Below are 15,325 nucleotides of genomic sequence, written 5' to 3'. Positions count from 1 at the left end.
GGCCTCCCTGATCATCACTATTCCCAAATCCAACATCTCAAACAAGAACTGGTTCTCCTGCTCCATCCAGTTTCCCTATCTTTTTCTTTCCTAGCAATTATTTTTTTAATTGTAATTATTATATAATTATGCCTTTTTTTCTCCATAACGGCAGGGCCTTCATCTGTTTTGCTCATCATCCTATCCCCTAGGACTAGTATAGAATTTTGGACCTGATACACCAAAAAACTACAATCTCAGACAAAAATAGATACAAACTTCATTATACAAAAGATGCTCAAAAAAGGAAGATTACTAACTCAAAAGCTTAGGTTGTAACAACAACAATAAAAGGCGATGAAAAGCAATTTATGTTATTGATCTACAAAAACACTGGCTTGAAAATATCCCTAGTAAAAGCTCAAGTTCTGGAATCTTTTTTTTTTTTTTGAAAGAGTGAGCATGGTGTGCAAGCAGGGGAAGGGGAGAGGGAGAGGAAGAATCTTAAGCAGGCTCCACACCCAGCATGGTTTGATCTCATGACCATGAGATCATGACCTGAGCTGAAATCAAGAGCTGGATGCTTAACTGACTGAGCCACCCAGGCGCCCCTAGTTCTGACATCTTTTAAGGGGATTTCTTAAAAAACTAACAGTGGACCAGGAAGGGATAATGATTAAGGGAAAGAGAGAAAAGACATTTTGCTTCTCATCTGGCCCCAAGAAACACTTTTGGAAGCAACTCAAATTTGGAAATCTTTTCATGCTACCATTTAGCCACTGGATATACACTTAGAAGTCAGAGGAGTTATGACTACAGAATTCCGAAACTGGTAGTACTAACAGCACAAAAGGCTCCTGGAATCGTGCCAGGATATAAAACTAAAGAAAGACTAGAGACTTACTCCAATAAGCCACGGTGCTTGGTCAAAACCCAAAATAAATTAAAACTCATAATATACTGGAATGTCAAAATTAGAGCTGAAAATGACAGGATATAAGGAATTATTTCAGACAATCTAAAAAGACATATTTTAAATATACCCTATCACACTAAAAAAAAGGCAAGGAGAAAGAGCAGGAAAAACTTGAGACTGTAGGTGCAACCACTATGAATTTCTAAAATTTGCTACTTGGTATGGAGTTTTCAGAAGTCATTCTTCAAGAAAAGAAACAATCTTCATAGATGGTAGGGCTTATTACTGAGTTTTAGGGTTATAAATGTCAATTCTGGTCTATTGCCATGAATTGACTGGCATGTTAAAGAAGGAAAAACCATAAAGTGTCCATGTTTTTCTTTCTTCTATCAGCTGCTTCCCCTAGTAAGTTTTGCCAATATCTGTAACTAGGTAAGACAACTGTAGATCTAGAATACAAAATAATAAAAGATCCTTGAACACTAGCTTCATTTTGCACAGATAATGCTGAGAATTTGGTTTGGTTTATGAGTTATTACAAATGTCATAAATAGGTCAGGCAGCTGATTGTTCTAACTTTTGGGCTGTGGGACTACAATATTGTTCGTATCATGATATTCCTCTGGAACTTTGGAGAATGAAATACATGGGATTTAGGAGAAGAAATGTAACTTGGGAAATGCTGAAAGAACATGAGTTCCAATGAAAGACTCCCAGACTACCACTACTGAACAAATCCAGGGTCCAACGAGACTGAATAAGATCTGTCTGAGATGGTACAGAATAAAAAATATAGATGGAAGAGAGATATGCTTTTATGTATGACTTAAGATTTTAACTTCTACTAATTAATGTCAAGGAAGAACAAAGATTCGTATTGTTCTCTTGTAGGAGAATTTGACCAAATTTTACAAAGTTTTACAGTGCTGGCATTACATATTTTGCTGTGTAAGGAACTTCTTACAATCCTATGTGTTACGTTCAGTGGAACAATAGGATTATGCCTTATTTTATTGTATTTTTTTTTAAAGTTTGGACACCCTGATGCAGGGCCCAAACTCACACACCATGAGATCATGACCTGAGCCGAAACCAAGAGTCGGACGCTTAACCCACTGAGCCACCGAGGCACTCCAGGATTATGCCTAATTTTAGATGAGAAACACATTCAAATAATTTAATAATATAGAGCCTTAGGGTAATAAACTTAAAATGAAGCAATCTCCCAGTTCATTTTAGTGACTCTGTGAGTGACATTGAGACATTCATAAAGACTGGGGTGGGGGGTGCTGAAGCACTTAGCACAGTAACTCAACACCTCCAGGGCCTAAAGTGCCTTCCTGGGTATTAAGCATAGTCAGCTCCAACATACATAGGTCTGTAATTAAAAAAGAGAGAGAAAGAGGGGCACCTGGGTGGCTGAGTTGGTTAAACGTCTGACGTTAGCTCAGGTCATGATCTCATGGTTTGTGAGTTTGAGCCCCATGTTGGGCTCTATGCTGACAGCCCAGAGGCTGGAGTCTGCTTTGTATTGTGTCTCCCTCTGTCTCTGTCCCTCCCCCACTCATACTCTGTCTCCCTCTCAAAAATAAACAAACAAACAAAAAAGTTTTTTTAAAAAGAGAAAGACGAAGGGGGGGAGGAGGGTGAGGGATCTTGGGGGGTTCAGATGGCTAATTCACTAGTCCTAGTTGGATACTAAAGACTAAAAAAGTTGTTTTTATCAGAATCATAGAAATTCTTACAAGCTCTGATGTTTCTGTGAGTTAAATATACCCCTGTTACAGTACTGCCCTAGCTACTGAACTCACTGCGTCAAAAGGAACAAAATTATTGGGTGATTATTCAGAGAGAACTGACCAGTATTACTGATCTCCCTCACAACACACATTCTAAGGGAAGCTCTGTAGTATTTATCAAAGCCAGTATCACAATGAGATAGTAGTAGGGTTTAGCAGTGATAAACATGGAACCTTGATGGGGAAGATGAAGAAAAGGGTCAAGTTTTCTTTTTGGTTTATTATTCTTTCTCACATAAACCCTGAAAGACCTGGAGAGCAAACTATTAAAATGTTCAGAAGAAGTAGAAAGCTCAGAGATCAGGGTTTGACTCTACAGCTTATACTTTAAATTAAAAAGACCCTGAGGATCCCAAGAGCTCTGTCTACGGTAGGTGACCAGACAAGGATCTGGAATAGAAATTCAAGCAAAAAAGTGTACATGGACTGAGAATATTCTCAGTCCTATGTTGTAAGGCACTCCTTGGGCAGTAAGAGATTAGGTAAAGAGTTGGGATCTCAGCTTCCAGAATAGACTATCACAGCTTATTCACAAGTCAAGACTGCCTAGATAAGGAAATATAAATTACAGTTCAGTCCTACAAAAATGCAAGATATAAAATAAAAAATGTGATTTTACAATTCAAGTAACAAAAGAACCTAATTCAAAAGCCAAACTTAAAATACAAGCAACTACAAAAATGACATTTTACACCAGTTACTACAGATGAGAAATCATAAATGAAGCATCATTAAGTCAGTGTACATGCTATCTAAATCAATATGACTTAAAATTTTTTCAAGAGAAAAAAATCTACTGTGGCAATTTTACCAGCTTCATTTTTTAAAAATCTAGTATTTTTAGTTCTGTATTCTCCCTGAAAGTAGTCAATAAATAAAAACGACCCAAGTTCCTGTGTCTCTTTAGAATAATACTCAAATTTCTTTAGTTTGACATATCAAGAGTAAATGGAAGCACACTATCTAGGTTAGGCAGATATTAGGCTAGTCAGAACATTTAGGGATTAGTTCTGGGTATTACACTTGAAAACATACAATAGATTCTATCCAAAGGGTCAAGTTTCTGAAACTGTAATGTGATTAACATATTTCAAGTATAAAATAAAGTTAGGAATATTCTGACTGAAAGATGTAAATATGGGGAAGGTCAAGATAGAAAGAGAGCCTCTCTCAGATTTGAAGACAATTACTGACAAGAAATGTGATGTGTAGCACCTGGCAGAGCATCTGGTATGTAGTAAGTACACCATAAATATGAGTCTCTATCCCTCCTTACATAAGGTGGCAGGACTAATACCAACTGCAGAAGTTATAGAAACTTGGAGTAAAAATGCAAGAAGCTGGTAACAGAGATAAACAATAATGAATACAACTGCCTTAGAAAACAGCAAGTCCCCAATGTTGGAAGTATTCAAGATGAGGCTTAAGGCTTCTCTGTCACGAATGCTATAGAATTAGTAATTCCTGATTTGTGCATGAGTTTAGACCAACTGACCCCTAAGGTTCCTTCTAACTCCTTACAATACGGGGGTGATCACTAGAGAAATGATCACTATAATTTCTCCTCTTTCCTCAAGTATGTCACTTAATGTAAACTGATAGGTTCTCTTACCTATGAGATTCTTGCTCTCCTTTCATTTTCTCTACTTTTGATAACATATCATCAACTTTAAATGTTTTCCTGGAAGAAACAGATAAACAAAATAATCACTTCTCCACTGGGGAAAAAAAACAGATTACACTTTATTGTCACTATAATAGGCAAGTTGGAAATCTGATTTTGATTATTTTTAATAAATTGTGGATGGTTAGCCGTAACAATGAATACTATATTGAGACAGTGTATGTTATATTACAGCAGTCGAGCCTTCAAGTCCCATCTCAAATGCTAACTTTTCCATGAAACCTTTTGTAATTATTCCCAAACCAGAGTGATTTCCCCTCACCTACGACACTTGGTTTATATTTATTTTGACATTTAGTCTCCTAAATGTGAACTTGCATAAATATTTTATTTCTCCTCCTAGGCTATAAGCTCCTGAAGGGTAGAGATTGCTTTTCTTCAAGGAAAGTCACATAGTGCTTGGCACGGTACCTTCTATTTTGAAGTTATTCAAGCATCTGCTGGACTGAACCAAACAAATGCAAATCATGTATACTGTGAAATATTCATATTTCTATTAAGTAACTTGACAAGTATATGCTAGCACTATCACATAAAATATATCTGGAGTTAGTAAAACGGTCTTAAAGATTATTAGCAGTGGCTCAAGTTAAATGATATGTCATATTAAAGAGATGGGTGTCAACCATCACGAAAAAATTTTGAAGTTTAGGGGATACACCCATCAAATCATAATAAAATTATTAGCTTTTAACTTTACAAGTTTAAGAGAAAAAGGTATTTTTTCCACAAAACAGAAACTCAGATTAAGAATAACCCCCAGGCACTCCCAAGCAAAGTGAGAATGAATGGACTCTAGAACAAGCTTCACCTTAGTTTTTAAGGTGGTCTATTATTGTACCTGTCCTAAGACAGAGGCTAAAAATCTAGACCCATATGTTAACTGGAAATGAATACTTCTCTTTATACTCATATATTTTCTTCAAGTTTAAAACATGAAAAGCTTAGTGTATTCTATATAAGTTACTTTGTAAAGCTTGAATTCAGATATTAGAAATTATTAATGTGCTCATTCCTCAAAAATAGCTATCGTACTCAATTACTATAATGTAAAATTGTCAGTAGAGAAATGTTAATGTAAATATATTACAATAAAACACCAACAGGAAGAGAACTGATGCAATCTATAATTCAGGTGAATAGCCTCCATTAACAAAAGATCTTTTTTTAAAAAAAGCTTCTCTCTTTACCTTTAGAGTTACTGAAAACTTCAATATTAAAGTTTCATCCAATGAGCACAGTTAAGAAGTATTTTAGGAAGGATGGCAATACATTTTCAATCTCCACAGATAAGAGAGAAGAAAGAAGAAAAATGTAGGATTATTTTAGGCAACTTACAAAAGAACTTTTCAGTATAAATGCTGAAACGTACTACTGAGGAAGGTTGTAAAGTTACTGGAAACTTTTAAGAATATGTTTATCTTTATGTAATGATTAAGAAGAAATCCTGTCTGTAGGAAGAAAAGTTAAGACTAGAAGTCACAAGGTTCATCTCTTCCAACATTATGGACATGTGCATAGGACAAGTGCATAGGAAAGTTGAATATTAACAACCATTTGAAATAAGTAAGATCATAAAGGCAATCCAGCCTTCCTTAGGAAAAAAAAACAAACCACATAAGCAACTATACAAAAGCAGCCCCACTCCAAGCACCAAGTATTTCTACTTCTGTTCTTTAGAAAGGTACTGCAACAGTAGCTCAGATTTAACAAGGGAAATAGTTACCAAAAGATCATCAAAAAGGAGAATATTTTTAAAATTCAAGAAATTCCAGGAAATTGTCTTGGGAGGATTCAGAAACAACTTATGTGAAATCTAGTAAAATGAATTTAATAAAAGATGCCTGTCTCCTCACGAGTATTTCCCCTGTATCAGTGTTGTGTTAGTCTAAAGCATTTGAATACCTCTATGAAAGGAGACTAAAGTACAAGGTGAGTTTGACAAACATACCAGAATTAATATTACAACTGAGTGTAGGACTTCAAAGGGAGTGATATATTTATTCCAGCAAGGGATATTATGCTGTTACAATAGTAAAAAGGGAATTCCAAAAACATTTTGAACAAAAGGATAGTATTAAAAGCAATTTTGTAAAAGGAGTCCCTAAAACATGTTTAACAAAGACCACAATCACTAGGCTAAATTCACCACCCTCCAAAGTCACCAATTACTCTGAAAAGAACAGCTCTCATTTGAACATGTAGGTCATATAATTTGTTAAAACTTAGTTTTAACATCTCTCACAGGCCAGGCATATAACAAAAGCATTAAGTGATTCCTAATGCATTTTTGCATGAAAATAAACTGGGATTTATATGTTTCTTGGCTGGTAAACTGCTGCAGAACCCCCCCCAAAGACAATTTGTTGCCTAAAGTACAACAAATTAAGAAAAGTAGTTTCTACTACCAAACTTTTAAAACTGTCTCCACCTATTAGCTGACAACAGAAACGTATCCCACGATGAGACAAATAGTCCATTAACAAATATGACAAGAAAATGGGGTTAGATTTTAAACATATTTTGTATTTATTTATGGATTAACTCACTTATTTTGAAAAAAAAAATCTTTAAAAGATTTTATTTTTTTAGTAATCTCTACACCCAACGTGGGGCTCAAACTTATAACCCCCCTCCCCCCGACAAGATCAGGAGTTACATGCTCTACTGAGTCAGCCAGGTGTCCCTAAAAAACTTAATCACTTTAAAATTAAAATCAGGCAGCAACCTAGATGATAACTCAATTAATCGTCCATATTAAAAATACCAGAGTAAAAGTTAACTGCTTAATCAAATTCTCCTAGTTTTATAGACTAAATCAGCAGTCAGCACACTATGGACCATAGGCCAAATCCAGCTTACTATCTGTCTATGCACAGCCCACGAGCTAAGAATGATTTTTATGGATAAATATTTGCGACTGATTTGATAGAGAATTCTAAACCCCAATTAAGGAGAATGTTATCTCCTCCCAAGCCACAAAAATAAAAGAATCTCACATTTCTCACTAGTAGGCCCATATTACAAAACATTGTACTGAGTTATTATATTTTAAATCTCATCAATAAAAAATTTGCAGCCATTTGTTACCTCTCTTTTTGTGTAAGTACCCACCTACATTCTACTTAATAACCTCAATTCTGCCTCATGGACCACAAAGCCTAAAACATTTACTAACTGGTCCTTCATAGAAAAAGTCTGCTGAACTCTGTCATAGATCAAATAATTGCATAGACAGGCAAAAAGCTGACAAATTTAATTCTGTTGCCTAATCCATCACCTTCTTCCTAGTTATTTAGGCTCTTGGCAAGCTTCACCTATTAAATGTAATGCACACAAGTGCATAATCGCTCCCACGCTCTCTGTTCAGAAAAGATTACCAGAAGACAAATAGTTTTAACATTTCCATCCTTCAAAATACACACAGGTATATCTACAAAGATAAACCAAGTCTTGCTATTGAAACATGATGCTTACTTAGTAACCAGTATGAGCCTCCAAAGGAGTTTGGTTTCAAAGTCTATTGGGATAACTTAATGGTTTTAGTGAGTCAAGACTAACAACTAACAACTACCAAATGCTTAATACAAGATCTCTCCTTTAAACTTAAAACTGTTCACTTGATGTGCTCAATAATCTTGCACATAGGATAAGAAACTAGCATTCCATAATTACATACAGTTAAATATCACATGTTATAAACAAAAATAAGCTCTGATCAACACCTCCAGACTCTACCTGAAGACTAGATAATTAAGACTTCTTGTTTTTTAAGGACACTCAATGTAGTGACTTCAAAAATATTTCCCCTTTTACAAAGACCACCATCAAAGGTATAAAATGAGACTTTCTGAACCTATCATTATGGAAGCAAATTCTTTATTGTTAGAACATATAAGAAATACTTAAAAATTAACTTAATTTTATGTATCGAAGATAGTTCCCCTGAGCCCTTTAATATTTAAATCCTCAACTTCTATCAAACTTGAAAGAAACTCTTAGCACAAAGGAAAAATATGAATCAGTAAAACTACTTCATATACTTCACTACTAAATCATTTCTATTAGGAAAAACTTTGGTAATAAACTGGGATTTATAAAAATGTACTTATTAAAAATCACTTGGCAATCAATTCAATCACTCTTTTACCTCAGTTTTCATATTTAATCTTTAATTAGAAATAGTACTTTAATACAAAACTTTAACATCGTTTAATCAACTCGGAATAAAATTCATAAAATGTACCTTTTTATGTTTGTTCTGGAGTTTCGATGAGACATGTAAGTAAGAGTCCTGTGCAAAAATATTGGCTATAAAAAAAGTTTTAAAAATATTAAAATTAAATAGGTGAAATTTTTAGTAAAAAATAATATTCATTAATTGTATTGATTACTTACAGCTATAAGATTTCGAGTTCGAAGAAATCTATAGATCTGTGTTGGTTCTAAGTAACAGGAAACAAAAGGATTATTTAAGTTCTCAAGAAAATAACCAATCTAGCCAGTGTTGTAACCAATGTAAACCAATCAATCACCTGTACGAAAATCATGTACTAAATATCTTGACATCAAGATAATTTGTATGCACAATAAAACCAAAAGACATTCAATCTACGGCATATATTCACAGAACTCACCTACATTTATTTTATTTTATTTTATTTTAATGTTTATTTTGAGAGAGTGAGGGGGGAGGGGCAGAGAGAGAATCCCAAGCAGACTCTGTGCTGTTTATGAAGGGCCCCATGCAGATCTCACCAACCTTGAGATGATGACTTGGATGTTTAACCGCCCGAGCCACCCAGGTACCCCTCTACATTTATTTTAAATTTAAGATTCTCTACAATCTTGTGCTTAAGCCTTGCATTTCTAAGGTAGCTACTTTTTAAAAGTAGCTGAAATGAGGTAGCTGGGATTCAACAAAAGAACTTATTGATAACAAATAGCAAAATGAAATTTTCATTTTTTAACTGGTCTTTTAGAAAATTTGTAGTAAACCAAAACAGAATACAACTGTTTCCTAGATGTCCTAATACAGATAGAAAGTCTGTCAATAATGAAAAAAAATGACTCAAATTGTAGCTGAAATTTCCAATGAATATTTAGTTATACTTCAAGTTTGTATCCATTTTGTTCAATGTAAATATTATCCCAATATGTAAATACCACCTCAAAACATATTTAATTGAGATTCCTAGACTTTTTAATGCTATTTAGTTAAAATCAGTTTGCCTTTATAGATAAAAAGGACCTGTGTACAAATAATACCAGTTACATTAATGATCTATTAGTTTCACACTTCCTTTAATAAAGGAGTATCAAAACAAACTAAAGATGACTGACTATATCAATAAATACATCAAAGCATTCCAACCTCTCTGAAATTAAGATCAACGTTACAGAAGAATCAAGCTGTTGTGTGACAAAATCTAGCCCTTAATGACAGTTTGCTCCTCCCAACGTAGACTCATCAGAAAGCAAAACAGCTAAAACTTTCTTGGCAGATTTGTCTTCTCAACATTCAGAAGGAACTGTTTAAATGTCCACTTAATCTTCAGGTAGTTTAATTTTAGAGGCATATAAACGAAAAAGACAGATGATATTTTAGAAGGAGTACAAACATGTATGTTTATTGTCATCACTGCCCTTCAATGCTCTATCATTTTTCCAATTTAAAGCGTCTCCAGAATTTTCAAAGCAGATTAAGCAAAAGAAATGTGAATCTCCCTCAAGCAGGTTCAATATTCGTTTCAATAAAAACTGAAATTCCTTGTATTAAATTCCAATTAGAATTTCATGAGGCACTAATCAGAGAGAATGAAAGAAGGGTATTAAACAATGTAATACGTCTTTTCAAGCACAGCTGATACCATGGCCTTAACATATGCCACGGTAAAATTGTAAATAAAGACATTCCGCGGTAAAGCCGAGTTTATTCAAGTTTCTCTTATTTAGCTATTAGCGATCGTCCGAATTGTAAAATGTACACAAAAGCAAAAAAGGAAAACAGAGTATAATACTCACTAAAGGACAACTGAGATTATTTACAATCATGATGTTTTTAATAAATTCTATTGTTTTATTTCCAGATAACCTTGCCTGCCTTCCCAAATCATGTCATAGCTTTTGCCCTTTCAACAAGACCATAAAAGCCGAAATTGACATAAGAAAATGTTACGGAATTAAGACAAGTACAACCGGCAGCATTCCGAGGTCGCCGCAAGATGCGATGCTTAAAACACTACCTGACTCAGTTTATGTACCCATGAAATGGGTGGATAGATTTGAAAGGTTAAAAGCACCAAAAGGTGCCATGTTAACATGCAGCACCAAGTTCGTACCAAAGCATTTCAGACAAATGACAATTTGGTCGATTTCACTGCAACTCATCCCTTCACAGGCTTCATTTTGCTCCTCAAAACCTACAACCTACAAACCCCTTGTACTTCCAGAGTAAAAAAGACATGAAAGAAAGCAAGAACTAGTCTTGGGATCTGACTGCATCCTCCGTCCAACTGTAACCTCCTCATCTAAAAGAAACCTGCTCTTAACGTGGGGCCACACTGCCCAACCTCTTGTGTAAATCTTCGGGGAGTCAAGAACCTCACCTGCACCCCCTGTTCCACCTCCCCCGAAGGCCCTAGACTTCGGGCCCCTTGGCCGTAATCCCTGAAGTGGGAACAGCCCCCTCAAATTTCTCCCTCCACTCCCAAATCAAGTCGAGTCCCAGAGAGGCAGGGGGGCCCAGCACGAGCGTCCCGGCCTCCTAATGCTGGACGAGGGGGTATTCCTGCCCTCAAAGCCTCAAACACACTCACTCTCAAAGGCCTGGAGGAAAAGCTCGTGGTCAGCCTGGACGTGCTCCATTTTCGGCTTCTTCACCGGTAACACCGCGGCCCCCGCCGCTGCCGCCGCGGAGGAGGAGGAGGCCGAGTAACTGCCGCCGCCTCCACAGCCCCCGCCGCCGGATTTGCCGCCCGACGCCGTCGCCGCCGCCACCGCCGCCGAACCCCCGAAGCCGCCTCCCCCGGACCCCGCGCTGGGCCCCGAGCCGCCCCCTCCCCCACCGCCGTGCTTCTGAGGCGCCATCGCGGTTCCTGCCTCCTCCCCCCGCCAGCTACCCGCCGGGCGGCCCCGGAGAGTAAGCGCCTGCAATACCAACCGCTCGCCCCAGCAGGCTCCGGCGGACCGAGGGGGGAAGGAGGAGAGAGGGGAGGAGAGGGGAAGGGAAGGGAGGAGGAGAGGAGGGAAGGAGGGAGGAAAAAAAAAGTGTCTCCTCCTGAGAGCCCCGCTCCGCTCGGGAGGCCGCTCACCCTAGCCTGGCCTCGCTCCGCCCACTTCCCCCGCCCGGCGCCCCGATTGGCCGGCGGGAGCGCGCGCCGCCCGGCCGCCCAGCCTGTTGGCCCGCGGATTCTCCCGTCAGTCACGCGGAGGCGCTTCTCGCGGAGGCGCGGCTTGGTTGGCCCGTGCGCGCTGCCGATCGCGGGCCCGGCCGCCTCTTTGAACTGAATTCGCGGGAAAATTAGGGGTCGGAGCGGCCTTCCTGCTGGCCCCGGTGCATTGTGGGGAGAGAGGGACCCAGCGAACGGCTTAGGGAGCCGTTTCTCGCCTTCTGAGCGTCGTCAGTCACCGCCCCCAGGGGGGTACAAGACCCCTGAAGAGAGGCGGGCCTCTGAGGAACTGGGGGCGAGGGGCCTGTTAAACGAACCGAGATCCATTACAGATCACCGAGTCTCTAACTTCACAGGAAGGGGCCTGGCTGGGGGTTGGGTGGGTCGTTTCTCGTCAGAGGGGCGCCCAGGGCGTGGATCGCGCGTCTCCTGTCCCCTCGCCACCACGTGCCCCTTGCCACCCAAGGCCGAGTCCCACCCAGCAAAGCCCTTGAGAGGACTGGGGGCAACCAGGGGGTTGTGGCTGCCGCTCTCGGACGCGACCGGGCTCCACCAAAGGGAGAGACTTCTGTGTAACAGGAATCACCTATGAAATGAGGAAAACTATTTTTGGTAGGTGCTTTGAAGCTTCAGGATCGTTGCTGAGAAAGTCGTGGTTTCTCAACGTGTCGGAAGCCAAACGTAGATACCTGATCCCACCCCCACTCCATCCTCCCCTCTCCCCACTCAGCCCCGCCAGGCATCATCGGAGTGGGCAGAGATAAACTGAACGATTTCTTAAAAGTATGTATACCCTCGTTGGGAACCTGCTCGTGTTGCGCTCAGAAACTCGAAGGAATCCGTGGTTTTGCCGGTCCTGCTAAAAAGACAGATGCATAGGCCCGATTTAGTCTGCTCGTACAGACTGGTTTGGAGGTGAGCTGACCTTCTCCAAGATTTGAATTTCAGCTGGGACAAGGTGATGTCTGAGATGTTCTTCCAGTTCAAATACTGTGATCTTGCATTACGTTAAAACGAAACATTATCTTCAAATATCCCAATCTCAAAGCACAGAACCATTTCATACTTCCAATAACAATACTTTCACACTTTCACATGGCTGCTTGGGGACCTTCGTAGAAGACAACTGCAAACACTGTATCTTTGGAATGGTTGGTTATTCAAGCTGTTTACAAAACTAGTGTCTTTGGAACAGTTATTCAAACATCTGAAGTACTGATTTTAATCCAAGCATTTGCTACCTAAGAAAATGAGCTCTACAAATGGTGTGTTTAATATAAAATACGGCAGTTCAGGAACGCATCTGAAATAAGATATACCTGTTGCTGATACATAAGTACAGCCTGTATTTTTAGTCAGATAAAAAGTTCAGAATGCTCTCATTTCTTATACTGCTCTGTGCTCTCTGGAAAAACTCCCCCCTTCCACAAAAAGAAGGTTTTTTTTTTCTTCTTTTTTTAGATTTCTGAAATAAGTCTTTTCTGATTGATGCCACCCCACAATTTTAGATTGGGGTTTTAGATGTTGGTAAACTGCTTGTCTTTAACTTTGCCCGGTTAGAAAATGAGGCTTCATCATTCGGTCGGGGTTTGGAGAGTTAAATCACACTAGGCAAATCACAAAATATCAAGTTAAAAACTAGAATGCCAATTTATTCGCAGTAAACATAACCCGTAAGTGATCCATTATTTATACAGGGTTTTTCCTTTGCAGGGGAGTGTGAGGGACAGGTATGATCAAAGAAAAAGAGCAAGGCACAGGCTGTCGTCAGTGTTTGATGAACAGAGAAATGGAGCTAAGGGAGCTGGGATGTTCTTAAGGGGTATTTCCCATAAGAATTCCATGTTAGGTAGCATTCTTGGCTAGGCATGGGCATGGTTTTGATGTACAGTAGAAGAGGCAGAGTAACAGATTCTCCCTTTTTGTATTCTTTGTCTAGAATACATGCAGAACACTGAAAAAATGGTATTACTTTGGACAAGGTAGAGTTAACTGATGAGTTGTCTTTTACAGTCTGCATAATCACATTTTGTTCCATAGGCATAACTATTTAGAAATCATCACGCGGTTGGCTGTTTCTGCGGCCAGCTTACTTATTTTGTGTTGTTATTTCTAAGTTTGGGGTGGCAACTGTTTTGGAGACTTGTCATGCCTCTTTCTGAAGGCACAAAATAAGATCTAGTAGCAGTTCAATCTGATAACTTTCAAAGTAATGATGACGGCAAATAATACTTTGAGATACCTGCAAGAACCGTAATGTGATACGGAAATATCTGTAATTTCTCCTGGAAACAAAGCCACAGGCACTGCTGACACTACTGTGATTTATCACTGTTATGAGTAGTTGAAGGAAATGCTCACTTCATTCAGGTACTCCTCGAATCTGATTCAAGTTATTAGCAACCCGTCTGTTATAGCGCCAAATCTTTTTCTTTCTACTTTGCTGTAACCTCTTGGGTGCAGGGATGATGGGTGATTTGTCTTAGTAACTTAGATAGATAATGTCTACCGTTATGCCTGGCATAGAATAGGAACTCATCCAACGAGTTTTAGTGAATAAGGATGGATACCAGTGCACAAGTATAAGTAACAATAATGATTACCGGTGCCAGTGACAGGCAGTATTTTAAGGTTTTGTTTGTTTGTTTGTTTGTTTGTTTGTTTTTTAAGTGGGCTTCATGCCCAGTGCATGAAGTCCAACATAGGGCTTGAACTCACAACCCTGAGATCAAGTCCTAAGCTGAGATCAAAGTCAGTCACTTGGGGTGCCTGGGTGGCTCAGTCCATTAAACGGCCGACTTCAGCTCAGGTCATGATCTCACAGTTTGTAACTTTGAGCCCCAGGTCAGTCTCTGTGCTGACAGCTCACAGCCTGGAACCTGCTTTGGATTCTCTCTCCTTCTCTCTCTGCCCTTTCCCCCCTCGCGCTCAAAAATAAATAACCAAAAGAAAAAATTTAAAAAAAAAGAAGAGTTGGTCACTTTAACCAACTGAGCCAGCCAGGCGCTCCAATTAAAATTTTTTAAATTTTTTTTTAAAGATTTTATTTTTGGGGCGCCTGGGTGGCGCAGTCGGTTAAGCGTCCGACTTCAGCCAGGTCACGATCTCGCGGTCCGAGAGTTCGAGCCCCGCGTCGGGCTCTGGGCTGATGGCTCAGAGCCTGGAGCCTGTTTCCGATTCTGTGTCTCCCTCTCTCTCTGCCCCTCCCCCGTTCATGCTCTGTCTCTCTCTGTCCCAAAAATAAATAAACGTTGAAAAAAAATTTAAAAAAAAGATTTTATTTTTAAGTAATCTGTACACCCAACATTGGTCTCAAACTCACAACCCTGAGATCAAGAGTTGCCTGCTCTACCACCTGACCCATCCAGACACCCCAGTATTTTAAGTTTTTAACATTTTTAACACATTCAATCCTTATACCAACTCTCTGAGGTAGGTAATTATTATTATCCCCATTTCTTAGATGAGGAAACAACAGCAAAATTTGTAATGGAGCTAGTATTCTAACCCAGACAGTTTCCAGAGCCCTCACTCTTGACCATCATGCCATGAAACT

The 15,325-nt window shown here is 39.0% G+C and overlaps 1 protein-coding gene across 3 annotated transcripts in view; it reads right to left on the bottom strand.

Moving 5' to 3' along the window:
* SUZ12 (SUZ12 polycomb repressive complex 2 subunit) overlaps positions 1–11,683 on the bottom strand; it is a 48,571-nt gene extending 36,888 nt beyond the window's left edge. For 2 of the 3 annotated variants that reach the window (XM_053212542.1, XM_015083433.3), the window contains exons 1-4: positions 11,197–11,683; positions 8,777–8,823; positions 8,625–8,689; positions 4,307–4,375 (exon numbers count right to left, since the gene is read on the bottom strand). In XM_053212542.1, the coding sequence (XP_053068517.1) occupies positions 4,307–4,375; positions 8,625–8,689; positions 8,777–8,823; positions 11,197–11,467 (452 nt within the window). In that variant the 5' untranslated portion in view covers positions 11,468–11,683. The remainder of the gene's footprint in view (positions 1–4,306; positions 4,376–8,624; positions 8,690–8,776; positions 8,824–11,196) is intronic. The other variant, XM_027034442.2, reaches the window with a different exon arrangement.
* Positions 11,684–15,325: the final 3,642 nt, after the last annotated feature.

This window comes from Acinonyx jubatus, chromosome E1 (assembly GCF_027475565.1).
Source record: "Acinonyx jubatus isolate Ajub_Pintada_27869175 chromosome E1, VMU_Ajub_asm_v1.0, whole genome shotgun sequence".
NCBI classification, from domain to species: domain Eukaryota; kingdom Metazoa; phylum Chordata; class Mammalia; order Carnivora; family Felidae; genus Acinonyx; species Acinonyx jubatus.
This window is presented reverse-complemented; position numbering and strand designations above follow the sequence as displayed.